This window comes from Tetrao urogallus (assembly GCF_951394365.1).
Source record: "Tetrao urogallus genome assembly, chromosome: 7".
NCBI classification, from domain to species: domain Eukaryota; kingdom Metazoa; phylum Chordata; class Aves; order Galliformes; family Phasianidae; genus Tetrao; species Tetrao urogallus.
The window spans coordinates 10,525,852-10,539,176 of NC_136820.1; the positions used below are offsets into that span (position 1 = coordinate 10,525,852).

Sequence of the window (13,325 nt, forward strand, 5' to 3'; positions counted from 1 at the left end):
ACCTGCCTGCACTCTTTTACAAAATCAAAAAAAATTAAAAAAAAAATTAAAAAGAAAAAAAAAGAAATGCTACTGTCTACAACTACTGTACTTAAAAATGAAACAAACAAAAAGAATAGCACGTTTTGGTGATTTTTAACTAAAATAACCTTCTTTTTTTTGTTTGTTCGGGTTTTTGTTTTTTTTTTTTGCATGTGTAGCCCAAAGGCTTAAATCTGTGTTATTGTTGAAACCTTTTTATGAGGAAAAAAAGTCCAGAAAAAAAGAGTGAACTCTTTCCATTACAGCATGTCTCCTTGAAATAAAAAGTTATCTGTATCTGTTTTTTATACAGGTTTGTTGAAATTTTGCTAAATTTCTTATCTTTACACTATAAAGCATTTTGAAATATTTATTGAGAGTCGATAGCCAAAATGTATTTGGTTTAATCTGCTATGAACTGAGAGATTTTTCAAAATGGCAGATGCATGAACTGTATTTTGCATGTTTAAAATAAAAACAACACAGTTTTGCAGTTGTTGTCTTTATTTCTCTCGCTGCCTGCTTTCAACTTCTGTATTCCAACAAAGGGGTAATCAATTATTTCAAGAGATATCTAGTCCTGAGCATGGGCACTTCTACCATTACCAGTTTGTAACATGGGTACCCAAACATTCCCACTCAGTCTGTGGCCTGAGCAGCAATTTTTAAAAGCCCGACACATTCATACAGAGCGTTCAGACCATAGCTGTGAACAGATCTGGCTTGGAGGGCATCATGCATCAGGACTGCATGAAAAAAATATGCCCACGTAATCCAAACGATCTGGCTGGCTTTCCAATGTGTTGGTTTTGGATACCCAGATTTAGAACCTATGATGTTTGGGAATTCTTGTTTTGTTTCATTTTTGTTTTGTTTTGCTTTGTTTTTAATCTTGCACCCAGTATCCAACTTCGTGTGACACATTTTCTAAAAGAAATTTTGCATGGCCCGATTTTGTGGCAACTGAAAAGTGATACTTGTCACACACAGCTGTTGTGTACAATAGAAGAACTGATTTCATATCAAAAAAATACATAAGAGAACAAACAAGAACACATTAGCAGTGGATTGATTTTTTCTATTGGAATATTAAAACATATTCACCAATGAAGAAATTAGATCAGTGTTATTCTTAGTGTTTGAATTTTGGCTTCTTCATTGGCTAGAAGACAATAGAGAAATACGTAACTTGCTCAAAGTTAAGGATGATGTTTGACCTAAAATAACTTTGTGTGGGACTGTCCAAAGGGCATAGCGTTGGATGAGCAGTACTCCCACTGAAGTGAATACATTTGTGTTGTGAGTCCCAGAAGAAGCCATTTGGGGCCAGTGTTGAATATTCTGGGAAATCTCGCCTGTAAGCAGGCTTCTTTGGTTTTAGACACACATATTTTTCAGTTTGCAGGTAATGTAGAACTGTAATTCCTTTGTTCTCATTTAGAAGTAAACTTCCATGAGATCGGCTTTGATTGATTTTGTACCATAAAATGAAGGCCACGGGATAGCCAAGACATGGGACTGTCTTCCCAGCACATCCAGTTCTGCTCCATCCCACAGAGCAATCTCTCACACTTCCTAGTGAAGATTTCTTCAAGTGATCAGGTATTGAACAGCAGCCAGTTTTACGTGGTAAAATGTATAAACTGTATGAAGATGACCCAACTGATAGATCTCAAATCAGAGCTGCTCCACCAAGTTATCTAAGACACCTGTAGCTTCATATTCCTATTTCCCCCTCTTTTCCTTCCCACTTCTCAGAAGGAGTATTTCTCCACTGTTAAAGCACACGGCTGAAAAATCAATGGATCAATGTTCTTTGCTCCTCTATGATATTGTTTTGTAATCTTGGGAACACTGTTTAATTTTTCTGTGCCTCAGATTCCTTGTCTGCAAAATGAAGATCACTGCTGTGAATTCACAAACATCTCATAATGGTACTGGGGGATTTTTGTATTTGAAATGTGTTTTGACATCCTCAGAGCCATGATGGTGCTCTTGTAACATAAAAAATATTACTTTACCTGGCCACGGACTCAGAGATGCAAAGGGCAGCTGAAGAGGGACCAGCCTTTTTGTTTATTGTTTGCCACACTGAAGGAAAGGAAAACAAGTTTCCAGCAATAAAATACAGAAATAAGATAAACAGTTCTGGCACATACGATCCCTCACTAAGTGATTTATGGAGTGTTCACAGTTGCATGGAATCGAGGATTTACAGCTTGTCCTTAGCAAAGGTGTTACAAGGAGCATCTATAATGCAGCATCACACGTGGTTTAGGTGGTTACTGTATGCTGAGCTGTGTAACTCACCAGGCATAACTCACCAGTCATCTTCATGAATGTACTTGGTCTACCTAAGTGTCTGAAGACAATCATAGCTTCTACGCATCTTTCTGTTTACTTCACATGATCCAGATCAGAATGCTGCCTACTTAAAACCAAAACATCACCAGTGGGGACAGATCTGCAGTTGTGCACCAGCCCCCAAGGTATTTGAAAGACCACCTCCATGATATTGAAAGCTCAGTTGGAAATCTCCCTCAATCTACTCGAATTCCAGCAAATAAGCGTGCATAATAATGATGGAATCACAGAATGGTTTGTGTTGGAAGGGACCTTAAAGCTCACTCAGATCCAGCCCCCTGCTGTGGGCAGGGCTGCCACCCACTGGATCAGGCTGCCCAGGGCCCCATCCAACCTAACCTTCAGAATCTCCAGGGATTTCCTGGAAAAGAAATGAAGAAATGAAAGAATTTTCAGTGTCCCAGCTGATACAGTGCAATATGATGGTATTGGCTTTGTGCAGAGTAGTATCATTAAATATATGAATATATCAGTGAAATGATACTTAGGGTTTAGCAAGGCCCTTCTGCCCTTAGGCTAAGCTGCTGTCATTTCTCTTGTAGATATTAAATTTCTACTGGTTTTATGGATCATTTTAAATTCTGAAAACTACTTTATTATAAATTATATCTTGCCCCTTCGAGGTAATTGATAGTCTTCACTGCCTACTGTAATTCTGCATCCATTCTTATTGCCTCTTCAATCCAATCCAATACCCAGAAGTCCCAGAATATTCAAGGTATTCATCATCCCTATTAGCCCAGAAATATATTAATTTCTCTAATTCCTGAGCTAGAAATGAAGATGAGTTATATTTTTAGTTATGTAGGGTAAACTAAATCGACTAATGAAAAAATTGCTAATACACTGCTAATTGCTTACTTATGTAAGGTAAAAATCTATCTGTAAAACCCTCACTGTAATCAGCAATATTGTGTTATACAGCATTTGATGAAAGAGTCCACAGGCATGTAAGAAAATGAAATGACAATAATTGTGCCTCTTTAAAACATCTTCTAATTTAATTTGCAAATATAAAGGCACACAGCTGATGACAGCTGAGAGGTTCCAAGTTTCATCACTTTGAGTCATTCTGAGTGCAGGGGAGATCACTGGTCCTACCTAAGGCTTGCTTTAGGTCACAGAGGTGATATGGCAACAAGTGCTCAGGTGGAAGGCCCCTGACTCCTAGCAGATGTACCTGATAGCTCTGCAGATCTCCATCACTCACCTGCATCCCCTGGGTATATGTACATGGGGTACTGGGATGGAAGGGTATCCAGCTCACTGAGCCTTACTACGATATTGCAGTAAGATGTTTGCTGACAAGACAAAACAGAGCTGCCTCCTTCAGCACGGCTCCCCAGCCACACAAGCAGGACATAGTTTACACCGGAAGGAACTTGATTGGTTGTTCAGAGTGAACTTTCTCACCTGACATTATAAGACTTGCAGTCACCCTGCAAGATCCCCAAAACATACAAGTGAAAGCTAGCTGCCTTCTCCCTTGTGAGGATTGCAGGTTCAAAAGTATTGCTTTCATTCATAGAATCACTGAATCATGAAGGCTGGAAAAGATGTATAAGATCACCTAGTCCAACAGGCAGTCTACCCTCACCATGCCCACTGACCACGTCCCTCAGTGCCACATCCACACAGTTCTTGAGCACTTCCAAGGACGGTGTCTGCACCACCTCCCTGGGCAGCTTGTTTTACTCTCTCTGGGAAGAATTTCTTCCTAATACCCAACCTGAACATCCCCTGATGCAACTTGAGCCATTGCCTTTCATCCTATCACTGTAACCTGGGAGAAGAAGCCGATCCCCACCTCACCACAGCCTCCTTTCAGGCAGCTGTAGAGGGCGATCAGGTCTCCCCTGAGCCTCCCCTTCTCCAGACTGAACAATCCCAGCTCCCTCAGCTGCTCCCCATAGGACTTGTGCTCCAGATCCCTCACAGCCATGTTGCCCTTGTTTTGTCACACTCCAGGGCCTTGATGTCCTTCTTGTAGTGAGGGACCTGAAATTGAACACAGAAGTATGGCCTCACCAGTGCCGAATACAGGGGGATGATCAGATGATCACTTCCTGACTCCTGCTGGCTGCACTTCAGATCCAAGCCAGGATGCCACAGGCATTCTTGTCTGCCTGTGCACACTGCTGGCTCATGTGCAGCTGGCTGTCCACCAACACCCCCAGATTGTCTTCCTCCATGCAGCTTTCCAGCCACTCTGCCCCAAGCCTGTAGCACTGTGTGGGATCGCTATGACCACAGTTCAGGCCCCAGCACTTGGTCATGTTAATCCCTGATCATGCATTTTTATGGACTACTCAAGGCAGCAGGCAGTTATTTTGCAATAGGCCTTGTTTCTTTCCCTTCCTTCTCCAAAAAACTGCTAACCATTAATACAGCCGTGCAAATATGTTTCACTGCTGTGAAACAGGCAGTTCTTGTCCCATGGATTCCTGGGTATACAGTTTGCAATCTGACTGCTGCAGCCCCTCACCGAAGCACCAAGCTGCAGTAGCAACGCTGGCTGGTGCCCAGACAGCCCTCTTCTCTGGCTGTAGGCAGGCTCCATAATGGACACATCACTTCATCCTGCTGGGTGCCTTGGCTCCGCATCTGTGAAATGGGGATAAGTGGCATCGCACTGCTTCCTGCACGGTGTTCAGAAGTTGGGAAGTACCAAGTTGGGATCCGTGCTTCCCCATGCACAGCAGTCCTGTGAGGGCAGGGATCCCGGGACACGTTACCTCACAGAAGCGCGGGAGGTGAACGTGAGGCCGAGGCACACGTGTGGAAACTGAGGGCAGCTTTGTGAACATTCAGGCACCGACACACACACCCGTCCCACAGAGCGGGAAACAAAACGGAAGAAAACAAAACGCAGAAGCAGAGGGTGACTTCGGCCGCCCGCACTGTTTTATTGCGCCTTGCCGCTACTCGCAGCCTCACACCGGCTCCGCCACACCCCGCGACGCCGCACGGATCGCCCCGTTCCTCCCGGCGGAACGTTGTTCCCGCGCCGCACGGAACAGTTCCGCGTCGGACCGGGCGGTGCTGCGCTTCCGCCGGCGGTGGCGGCATGGCGGGCTTGGGGCTGCTGGCCCGGCTCGGTGCGCGGCTGCGGGCGGCGGCGGCGGCGGCGGCGGCTGCGGCGTCGGGGAGGCCGCTGCGGGCGGTGACGGCGGCGTCCGGCCATAGGTAGCGAGGGATAGGCTGCCGGGTCGCGGGGGGGGGGGAGGGCTGCGTTCCGCACATCATCCCCAGCGCTGCCGCTCCGGCCCTGGAGGTGTTGAAGAACCGTGTGGGTGTGGCACTGAGGGACGTGGGCATGGTGGGGGCGGGATGGCCGCTGGACTGGATGATCTTAGGTGTTTTTTCTGGCCTTAACGACTCTGTGATTCTAAGGGTCAGCTGTTTGAGTGACTGTGGTTGAGTAGCTTGCTGGCATAATGCCTTTGTTACTGCATGCTGTATTGTGCAGCGATACAGCCTTGTATGTAGCGCATCACAGACGTACATGTCTTGGGTCATTGAGCTGATCAGACACCCAAACTGTTTCCCACTCCTGGAAAGCTGGCAGCTGGGCTTTGCAGCCAGGCCTGTGCACGATGCAACATGGTGGCACGAGCATCTGTCTGAAGAGAACGAGCAGTTCCTCAGGAAGGCAGCAGCGGAGGAGTGCAGAGCGCAGACAGCCAGCAAGCTGTGCCCACTGAAGGACGAGCCGTGGCCACTGAATGAGTGGAAACCAGGTGAGAAAACCTTCTGAAACATCGAAATGGAAGTGAAATGATCCTTGTTGCATTCAGTAATACCAAAGTTCTGCAGCCTTTTTGTCTGTGATCTGTCTTTGCTCTCTGTAAGGCAAAAAAAGCACTTTGTTCCAAATTCTGTTGTCATCCACGTGGGTCTTCTCATGGCTTCGCAGACTGTGTTAGGCTGTTGTCTGATGTCAAATGATGTGGCCTTTCTGAAGGGTTGAGAACTTCATGTTGTGCTCTAGCCAGTGAGACACTAGAATCACTGCAGAGAAGTGGGATGTATTATATTACAGTTCTCATTGCAGCGGTATTTACAAGAACGCTTTGAACTTTGCGTGTTTTACATTCTGGGGGTTCTTTTTAGATGAGTTCTTAGCTTATTATCTGAACGTTGAGTGGCACTGGAACCTACCAGGTGCTGATTTGAACTGAAAGCTTCCCACAAGGGTGTTAACACCTTGTGGTGTTTTAAATGGTTTTTAGAGAACTGATGCATTGCATTTACTTACAAGGAAATATATTTGATTTTTCAGGCATTTATTCTCCATCTGACATGTTCTGTTTTTCAAGCGGAGGACAGTGGGAAAGCACACATTTGACAGGGTGCCTTTGCCATACAGTTACAGTGTCAGAAACATGCAAAGAGAGGGGTGGGATGAACTGGAGAAGACTTTTTAATAGTTGGCTTGGTGCTAGGATTCTGCACAGGTGTTGTAATTTCACAGAAGAACATGTCTGAGACCTCGCTGGCAGTTCTGTTGGTTCTGAGATGACTTCTTTCAAATGTTAGGCATGGAGTCGCATCTGTGCTCTCTTCTGATCTGCAGATTCTGTCAGAGTTGGTGTTGTTGCAGTGAAACTGGGAATGATGCCAATATGGACCAAGTCAGGAAAGAAGCACGCTGTCACACTGCTTAAGGTGAAACAAGTCATGCTGAATTTCATCCCCTTTACTGTATTCAGATTAACCAGAAGTCTCAAAAGTGAAGTGTATCATTTTGCAGAGAAAGAAATTCCTTTAAAAAAAGAACACTGTGGCTTTGCATAGCACACTGTGGCTATTCTCTATATGCTAGACTTTGTATGAGTAGAAGGGGTCTGCCTTCTGCCTCAAGTGTTCAGGTGCTGCAAAATTGGGCCAAGCAGAGGGGAGGTGGGAGAACAATGCGAAGTTGGATTACCGTTCCTGCTTTGCTTTTTTTTGCCACCTTTATGCACTTTCAGATTAGTTTTACGTTGGTTGCTGAATCTTTGTAGCCATGAAGCTGCTTCTTGGTATTTTCTGGCAGACATTGCTGAGATGAAACTGTTTTGCATACCTGCTGCTATCCAGTGACAAATGGGGGCTGTGAACACCACCAGGGTTACAGGATGAAGGACCAGGAGGCCAAAACACAGGCTCTTACTGCATGCTTTGCAGCTGTTTCCTGTAGAGATTTCCATAGAATCGCTTGAATTGGAAGGGACCCTTAAAGGCCATCCAGTCCAACTGCCCTGCGATGAAGAGGGACACCCACAGCTACATCTGCTGCTCAAAGCCCCATCCAGCCTGACCTTGAATGTCTCCAGGGATGGGGCACCCACCACCATTCTGGGCAACCTGTGCCAGTGCCTCACCACCCTCACTGTAAAAGACGTCTTCCTTATATCCAATCTAAGCCTCCCTTCTTTTAGTTTGAAACCATTTCCCCTTTTCCTGTCACAGAAAGAGCCTGTCTGGTTCTTTCTCATAGTCCCCCTTTAGATTATACACATCTTGCTCACAGAAGAAGGCAATAGGAGTTCACTAGAGCATTCACAAAAATGTAGGTATCATTTTACAAGTATCTTCTCTAAGTTAAGCCTTTAATTAATTAGGAAAAGAATGTTTATGGTAAAAGGGCAACACACGGCCTTGTCTGTACACTCTATCTCCTGTTACACAAGTATGAACGAAGAAGAGAAGTACTTTGACATGCCTTCATAATCTCTTACTCAAGTACGAAAGCATGAACATCTGCTTATGCTTAAGTAATCACTATTTCCCTTTTGTTAAGGTGCAAGACTGCCATGTTTTGAAGTACATTTCAAAGGAAGAGTCAGGTGGAAAAAGAGCAAGGCTACTTGTTGGAGGGAAAAACGCATCTCCTTTTTCTGTAAGTGAACTGCTTTGGGTGTTTTTGTTGGAGTTGTTTCTCTTGTGATGACAGTGCAACAATAACACAAACAAAATTTTTCTAAAAGATGAATTGTCCTACTTTGACGTGTTTGGAATCTGATCTTTGTCATGCTCATGCTTGCTAATTTCCCTACTGCTAATCTCAGTCCTTGGTTAAGAGGTTTTTAGTGGTAATGCCTGCACAGGTCTGTTGAGATTGGTATTTGGCAGCTAGTTTTACTGATGAAGAAGTGTGAGATGAATTTTCAGGAAAATGGCTTCATGAACAGCAGTGATACCACACACTTGTTTGGAAGCCCCGCACACCTGATGCGGAGTTCCCAGCCTCCTTCAGTGCTTCTGGCCGCCTTTCAGAGCTGTCATCACTGCTGATGAGGAAAATTGAATTATAGATCAAGGCAGGAACGGAGCTTTCCCTCAAAGGGTCTTTTTTTCTGTGATCCATTATTTCTACCAAGTATCACTTTTCACATCTCGCAGTGTCCCAAGACTCATTTATTTGATTTAGGCAGGAAAGAAAATAGAGCTTGTGATTACTAAGCAGATTGTCTCTCTTTGAGATTCTGGCTTTTTTTTTTTCATTTGGTATATCTGTTGGCTTTTTTCTTCCTTAAGCGTTCAGTGGGTTCATGCTGTATTTTATCATCATTGCTTCTACTTTTTGTATGTTGCTTTGGTCCATTTCCACTTTCCAGCTGCGACATTTTTCCTGGAGAAATTGCAGCAGTGCTTTTTGTTTCCTATAATCTTGGTTTAAGACATTCGATAATTGTGAGAGTCAAACAGCTTTCAGTTTGTATTCTGCACGTTAGACTCCATACAACTGATCTCTTTGTGAAGGTAATGTTGGCTGTGATTTAGCATTGTCAGAGTCAAAATATGCAAGGGACAAAAAGGAGCAGAGAAACACATAGAGTGGCATAAAAAGCCAATTCAAGCTTTTCCAGTGATTTGCATTACATAAATGATTCTCTTGGGGATTATTTTTTCCTACTGACTTGGTTAAGCTTATCCAGGCTGGATGTGGCTCTGGCCAGCCTGGTCTGGTGGTTGGCAACCCTGCACCTAGCAGGAGGATTGAAGCTAGATGATCATTGTGGTCCTTTTCAACCCAGGCCATTCTATGGTTCTATAATTTTAATGAAGATACTGACTGAGTATCCTTGAACAAATAAATCTGTAGTGAGGACCTGGCCTAGATCTGAGCTCTGTGTAATTACCATCATCGTTGTCATCCTTGTATAGACTGCAGAGATTCTAAGAGAATTTGACCTGTGTTTTCTGACCAATTATACTGCTCAGGAACCCACAGGTGATCTATTTTTCTGGTTTAACTCAGATTTGAGTCATTGTTCTCCTATGTTTATCTTGCAGCGTGTTGTTTTTTTCCTCTCTGAAGTGTTTGAATGCAAGAATTAAAAGAAAGTGGAATGATTCTGTGTTGTGTGAGCATAAGCACCTTATTTTCTGTAAATTCCTCACAGAAACACCTGTCTTCCTTGGGTTCCTCACAGCTGCTGACTTTTTTTTTTTTAATTTTAATGAATTCAACCCAGTGATTCCCTCAGTAATTTCACTGACAAAGAGACTTTCATGTATTTCTTTTGAGTGTCAAATTCCTTAAAAAAATAAGAAGTGTTTGTGTTTTGCATCAAGCTAAAAAGAAATTCTGGCTGGTCTGGCCCCTTACAGCTTTTCCTCATAGGGGACATGCTCCAGACCCTTTGTTATTTCTGTGGCTCCCTGTTGGATTCCTTCTAAGAGTCCTTTTTGAATTGAGGAGCCCAGAACTGGACACAGTGTTCTGAATGCAGCCTCACCAGGGCAGAGTAGAGGGGGAGGATCACCTCCCTCGACCTGCTGGCCACGCTCTTTTTAATGCACCCTGGGATATCACTGGCCTTCTTGGCCACCAGGGCACACTGCTGGCTCTTGGCCAACTTGCTGACCATCAGGACATCCAGGTTCTTCTCTGCAGAGCTTATCTCAGGTCAGACCCTAACCTGCACTGATGCATGCACTTATTCCTCCCCAGGTGCAGGACTTTATACTTACTCTTGTTAAACCTCATCAGGTTGCTCCCTGCCCAGCTCTCCAGTCTCAGTATAGTAACACTTCTTCCAAAATATTTTTATATGCTTCCATGAAGTGAGGGCAGGTTCATTTTTTTCCTCTAACACTAGAAGACGTTGTTGGTCTTTTTCAAGGAAGAACATTTGAGAATTCACGCAGTCTTCTCTTCTTGCCAGTGTTACCTTTCAGGGGGTTTGTAAAGGCCGAGGTGGCATGGCTGCTCGGAGACACCGTGCTAAGGTAGAATAGAAAATGTAAAGGCTGGAGTTGGGTTGTGATGGGAAAGCCATTTTCTCCCTTTGATTTTCAGTTACTTTTGTTCAGCTGCAGTAGCTCCTTGCAGGCCCTGTGCTGAACGTGTGGCTCCCCTCAATGCTCTTTGGGGAGGCGGTTGCACGCAGCGGTGGAAAAGAAGGGTTGACACGCAGACATCTAGTAGAGGAGGGATTTGCTTTGTGTTTTTATCCTCCAGTGTGGTACTGCACTTCAGTACAGTTGTCATCCATTAATGCTTTATGTGTTCATGGTCTTTTGGGAGATTTTTGGATTTAATTGATAGCCTTTTTTAAAAAGGTAGTATTATCTAAAGCATTTTGTACTGTGAAATCCAGTTTAGAAATCACTTAAAAGTAATTAAAAGAAACATCAGCCTTCAAAAGCTGTAACCGTGTTTCCTCCTCAGGTGAGGACAGATTCATAAAGGTAGAGGTTGGGGCTTGTGGTTGAGTCAGAGCTGCTCCATCCTCTTGCTCCTTCATTTTTCATTCTCTTCTCGTAACACCTCACAACTTTTTAAAACCAAAAGGAAACACAGTGTGCAGATTTTAAAAGTAAACAAAATCAGTTCTAAAGTTTGGTCTGAAAAAACAAAGTTTTTTTGCTTGAGAGATAATTGCACCAAGGTCTTGAGAAGAGAAAGTAAGTGCTGTGACTGCCCAAGTGTGGCAGCACTGTCACATGCTTCAGTTGCTTTCTGGAATTCATTTGAAGCCAAATCAACTGCATCACTTTTTCCTGCAACCTCAGTAAAGCGTTTCTGGAAGTTCTTGCAATGCCTGACTCTGTTGGTCTGATTTTATTTGTTAAGTGGAATAAATGTAATTTGTGGTGACGTGGAACTGAATGATTAGCAGCACTGAAAAGGAGCAAATGGTTTTCATAGAATTATAAAAATCACAGAATGGTTTGGGTTAGAAAGGACCTTAAAGCTCACCCAGTTCCAACCCCCTGCCATGGGCAGGGCTGCCATCTACTGGATCAGGCTGCCCAAAGCCCCGTGCAACCTGGCCTTGAGTGCTCCAGGGATGGAGCAAATTTAAATTATTATTTACAATTTAAATTATTATTTAAATTTCCAGAACATTTTGAAAGGAGTTGAAGTTGTGAAAAAGCACTGATACATTTTACATGTGTTGTAAATGATTGGTTTCCTCCCCATGATCTTAGAAATTTACCTCTTGTTCATGTAATGCAGCTCTGAGCTAACAACTCAAAAAATGAAGTGCAGCCACAGGAATTATAAATGTATTTTATAGAGGGTTAAAATATTACTCTCAAGATAAAAATGGAGTATGATGTCTGCCTGAGTGGTGTTGACCATCTCTAATCACTTTCTGTGCTCTGAGTATTGTAAGATTTTTTTTTAATTTTTTTTTTAATGGCTGCTGTTTGTTACAGAAATCAGAGGCTGAAATGGAAATTTTTAGAGAAGCTGGAGTACCAAGGAAGCAGAAAGTTACATCATTTAATGTGACAGATGATGCCATAATTAAACCAGGTAATCTTTTTGATCAGCTGACTTAGATGCAGTCATTTACTGTCTGCCATTTCTTGTAGATCTAATCCAAGTCAAAAAGTGTGTTACATTTTTGTTTTCTGTGGAATTTTGCCAACTATTGCAGAACTCTTATTTCTCTGTACTGGGCACAAACAAACTTGTTTTGTATCTTTATTTGCTTCTAAGGATGTTTTTTAGCAAGGGCTATTTGATGCAGTGCGGTAACTGATAAAAATCAAGTCTGGCATGAAGAGGAAGTCTGGAGTAATTAATGGAAGCAAGTGCTTGATATATAACAGAATTTCAGGTTTTCAATACACTGATTTTTACTGAAGTCAATGAGAGAGTGTATTTTTAATCTGTAACATTCTTCACGTACCTCATCTCACATCAGTTGCTTGCTGCTGACAGATGTGTTAGCCCAGGCTTGTATGGGTCATGTGATGACATCAGGCATGTTAGCCCAGGTCTATATGGGTCATAAAATAACGTTATTTAATGTGAGGATTTTTGGTTTTGAGCTATAGGGAAGGTTTACATCATTAAGACAGATTTGAAAATCACGTGATGTTAGTTGTGGATATGACATGATTAAAATTTCATTTCTTTAATTGACTACAATACAGTGGAAGCTCTGCTAGAACTGTAGCTCTGTGGGTCTTCAGATTAAAATTCATTTGTAGGTAAACGAGGTTTGTTTACAATTGTGTTTGTCTTTTAAATGGTGCTTATAAAAGAATATTGCATTTGGACAAAAAAAAATGCTGAAGGCAAATCTCTAATTAAAATTTTAACTTTGATCAAGTGGGAAATTACACTCGATTGAGTGATGTCATTGACCTGCAGTAGCTCTGGTCCTACTAAAAGTAATGTATAGATAATTCCCAAGTGGATGTTCTTCTGTTGCAGTCTTTGGTTTAGAAACACCAAGTCCAGACAAAGAGGAGAAACTGCAAAGTTTTTTTTTCCTTTTTTTTTTTTTTTATCCCCCAACCCCCTCCACACTTTGTGAGGTGCTAGTTGTTACAAGGGGAGCATATTCTGTTTTCTTGCCAAGTTTGTTTATTGTGTCTTACCTAATTCTGTATTTGGGCCTTTTTTCATTGTCTCAAATGCAACATTTTTAAGTACAGCCCCAACCCCTGCTTCCTACTCATCTGAAATGGGGTGAGCGACTGAGAAA

General features: G+C 42.9%; 1 protein-coding gene across 1 annotated transcript in view; it reads left to right on the forward strand.

The window, feature by feature from the left end:
- Nucleotides 1–5,452: 5,452 nt before the first annotated feature.
- MRPL3 (mitochondrial ribosomal protein L3) overlaps nucleotides 5,453–13,325 on the forward strand; it is a gene marked incomplete at both ends in the record, with an annotated part of 28,091 nt that continues 20,218 nt past the window's right edge. Inside the window, 5 exons of the mRNA XM_079538020.1 lie at nucleotides 5,453–5,571; nucleotides 5,947–6,125; nucleotides 6,962–7,053; nucleotides 8,171–8,269; nucleotides 12,043–12,142. Of these exons, the coding sequence (XP_079394146.1) occupies nucleotides 5,453–5,571; nucleotides 5,947–6,125; nucleotides 6,962–7,053; nucleotides 8,171–8,269; nucleotides 12,043–12,142 (589 nt within the window). The remainder of the gene's footprint in view (nucleotides 5,572–5,946; nucleotides 6,126–6,961; nucleotides 7,054–8,170; nucleotides 8,270–12,042; nucleotides 12,143–13,325) is intronic.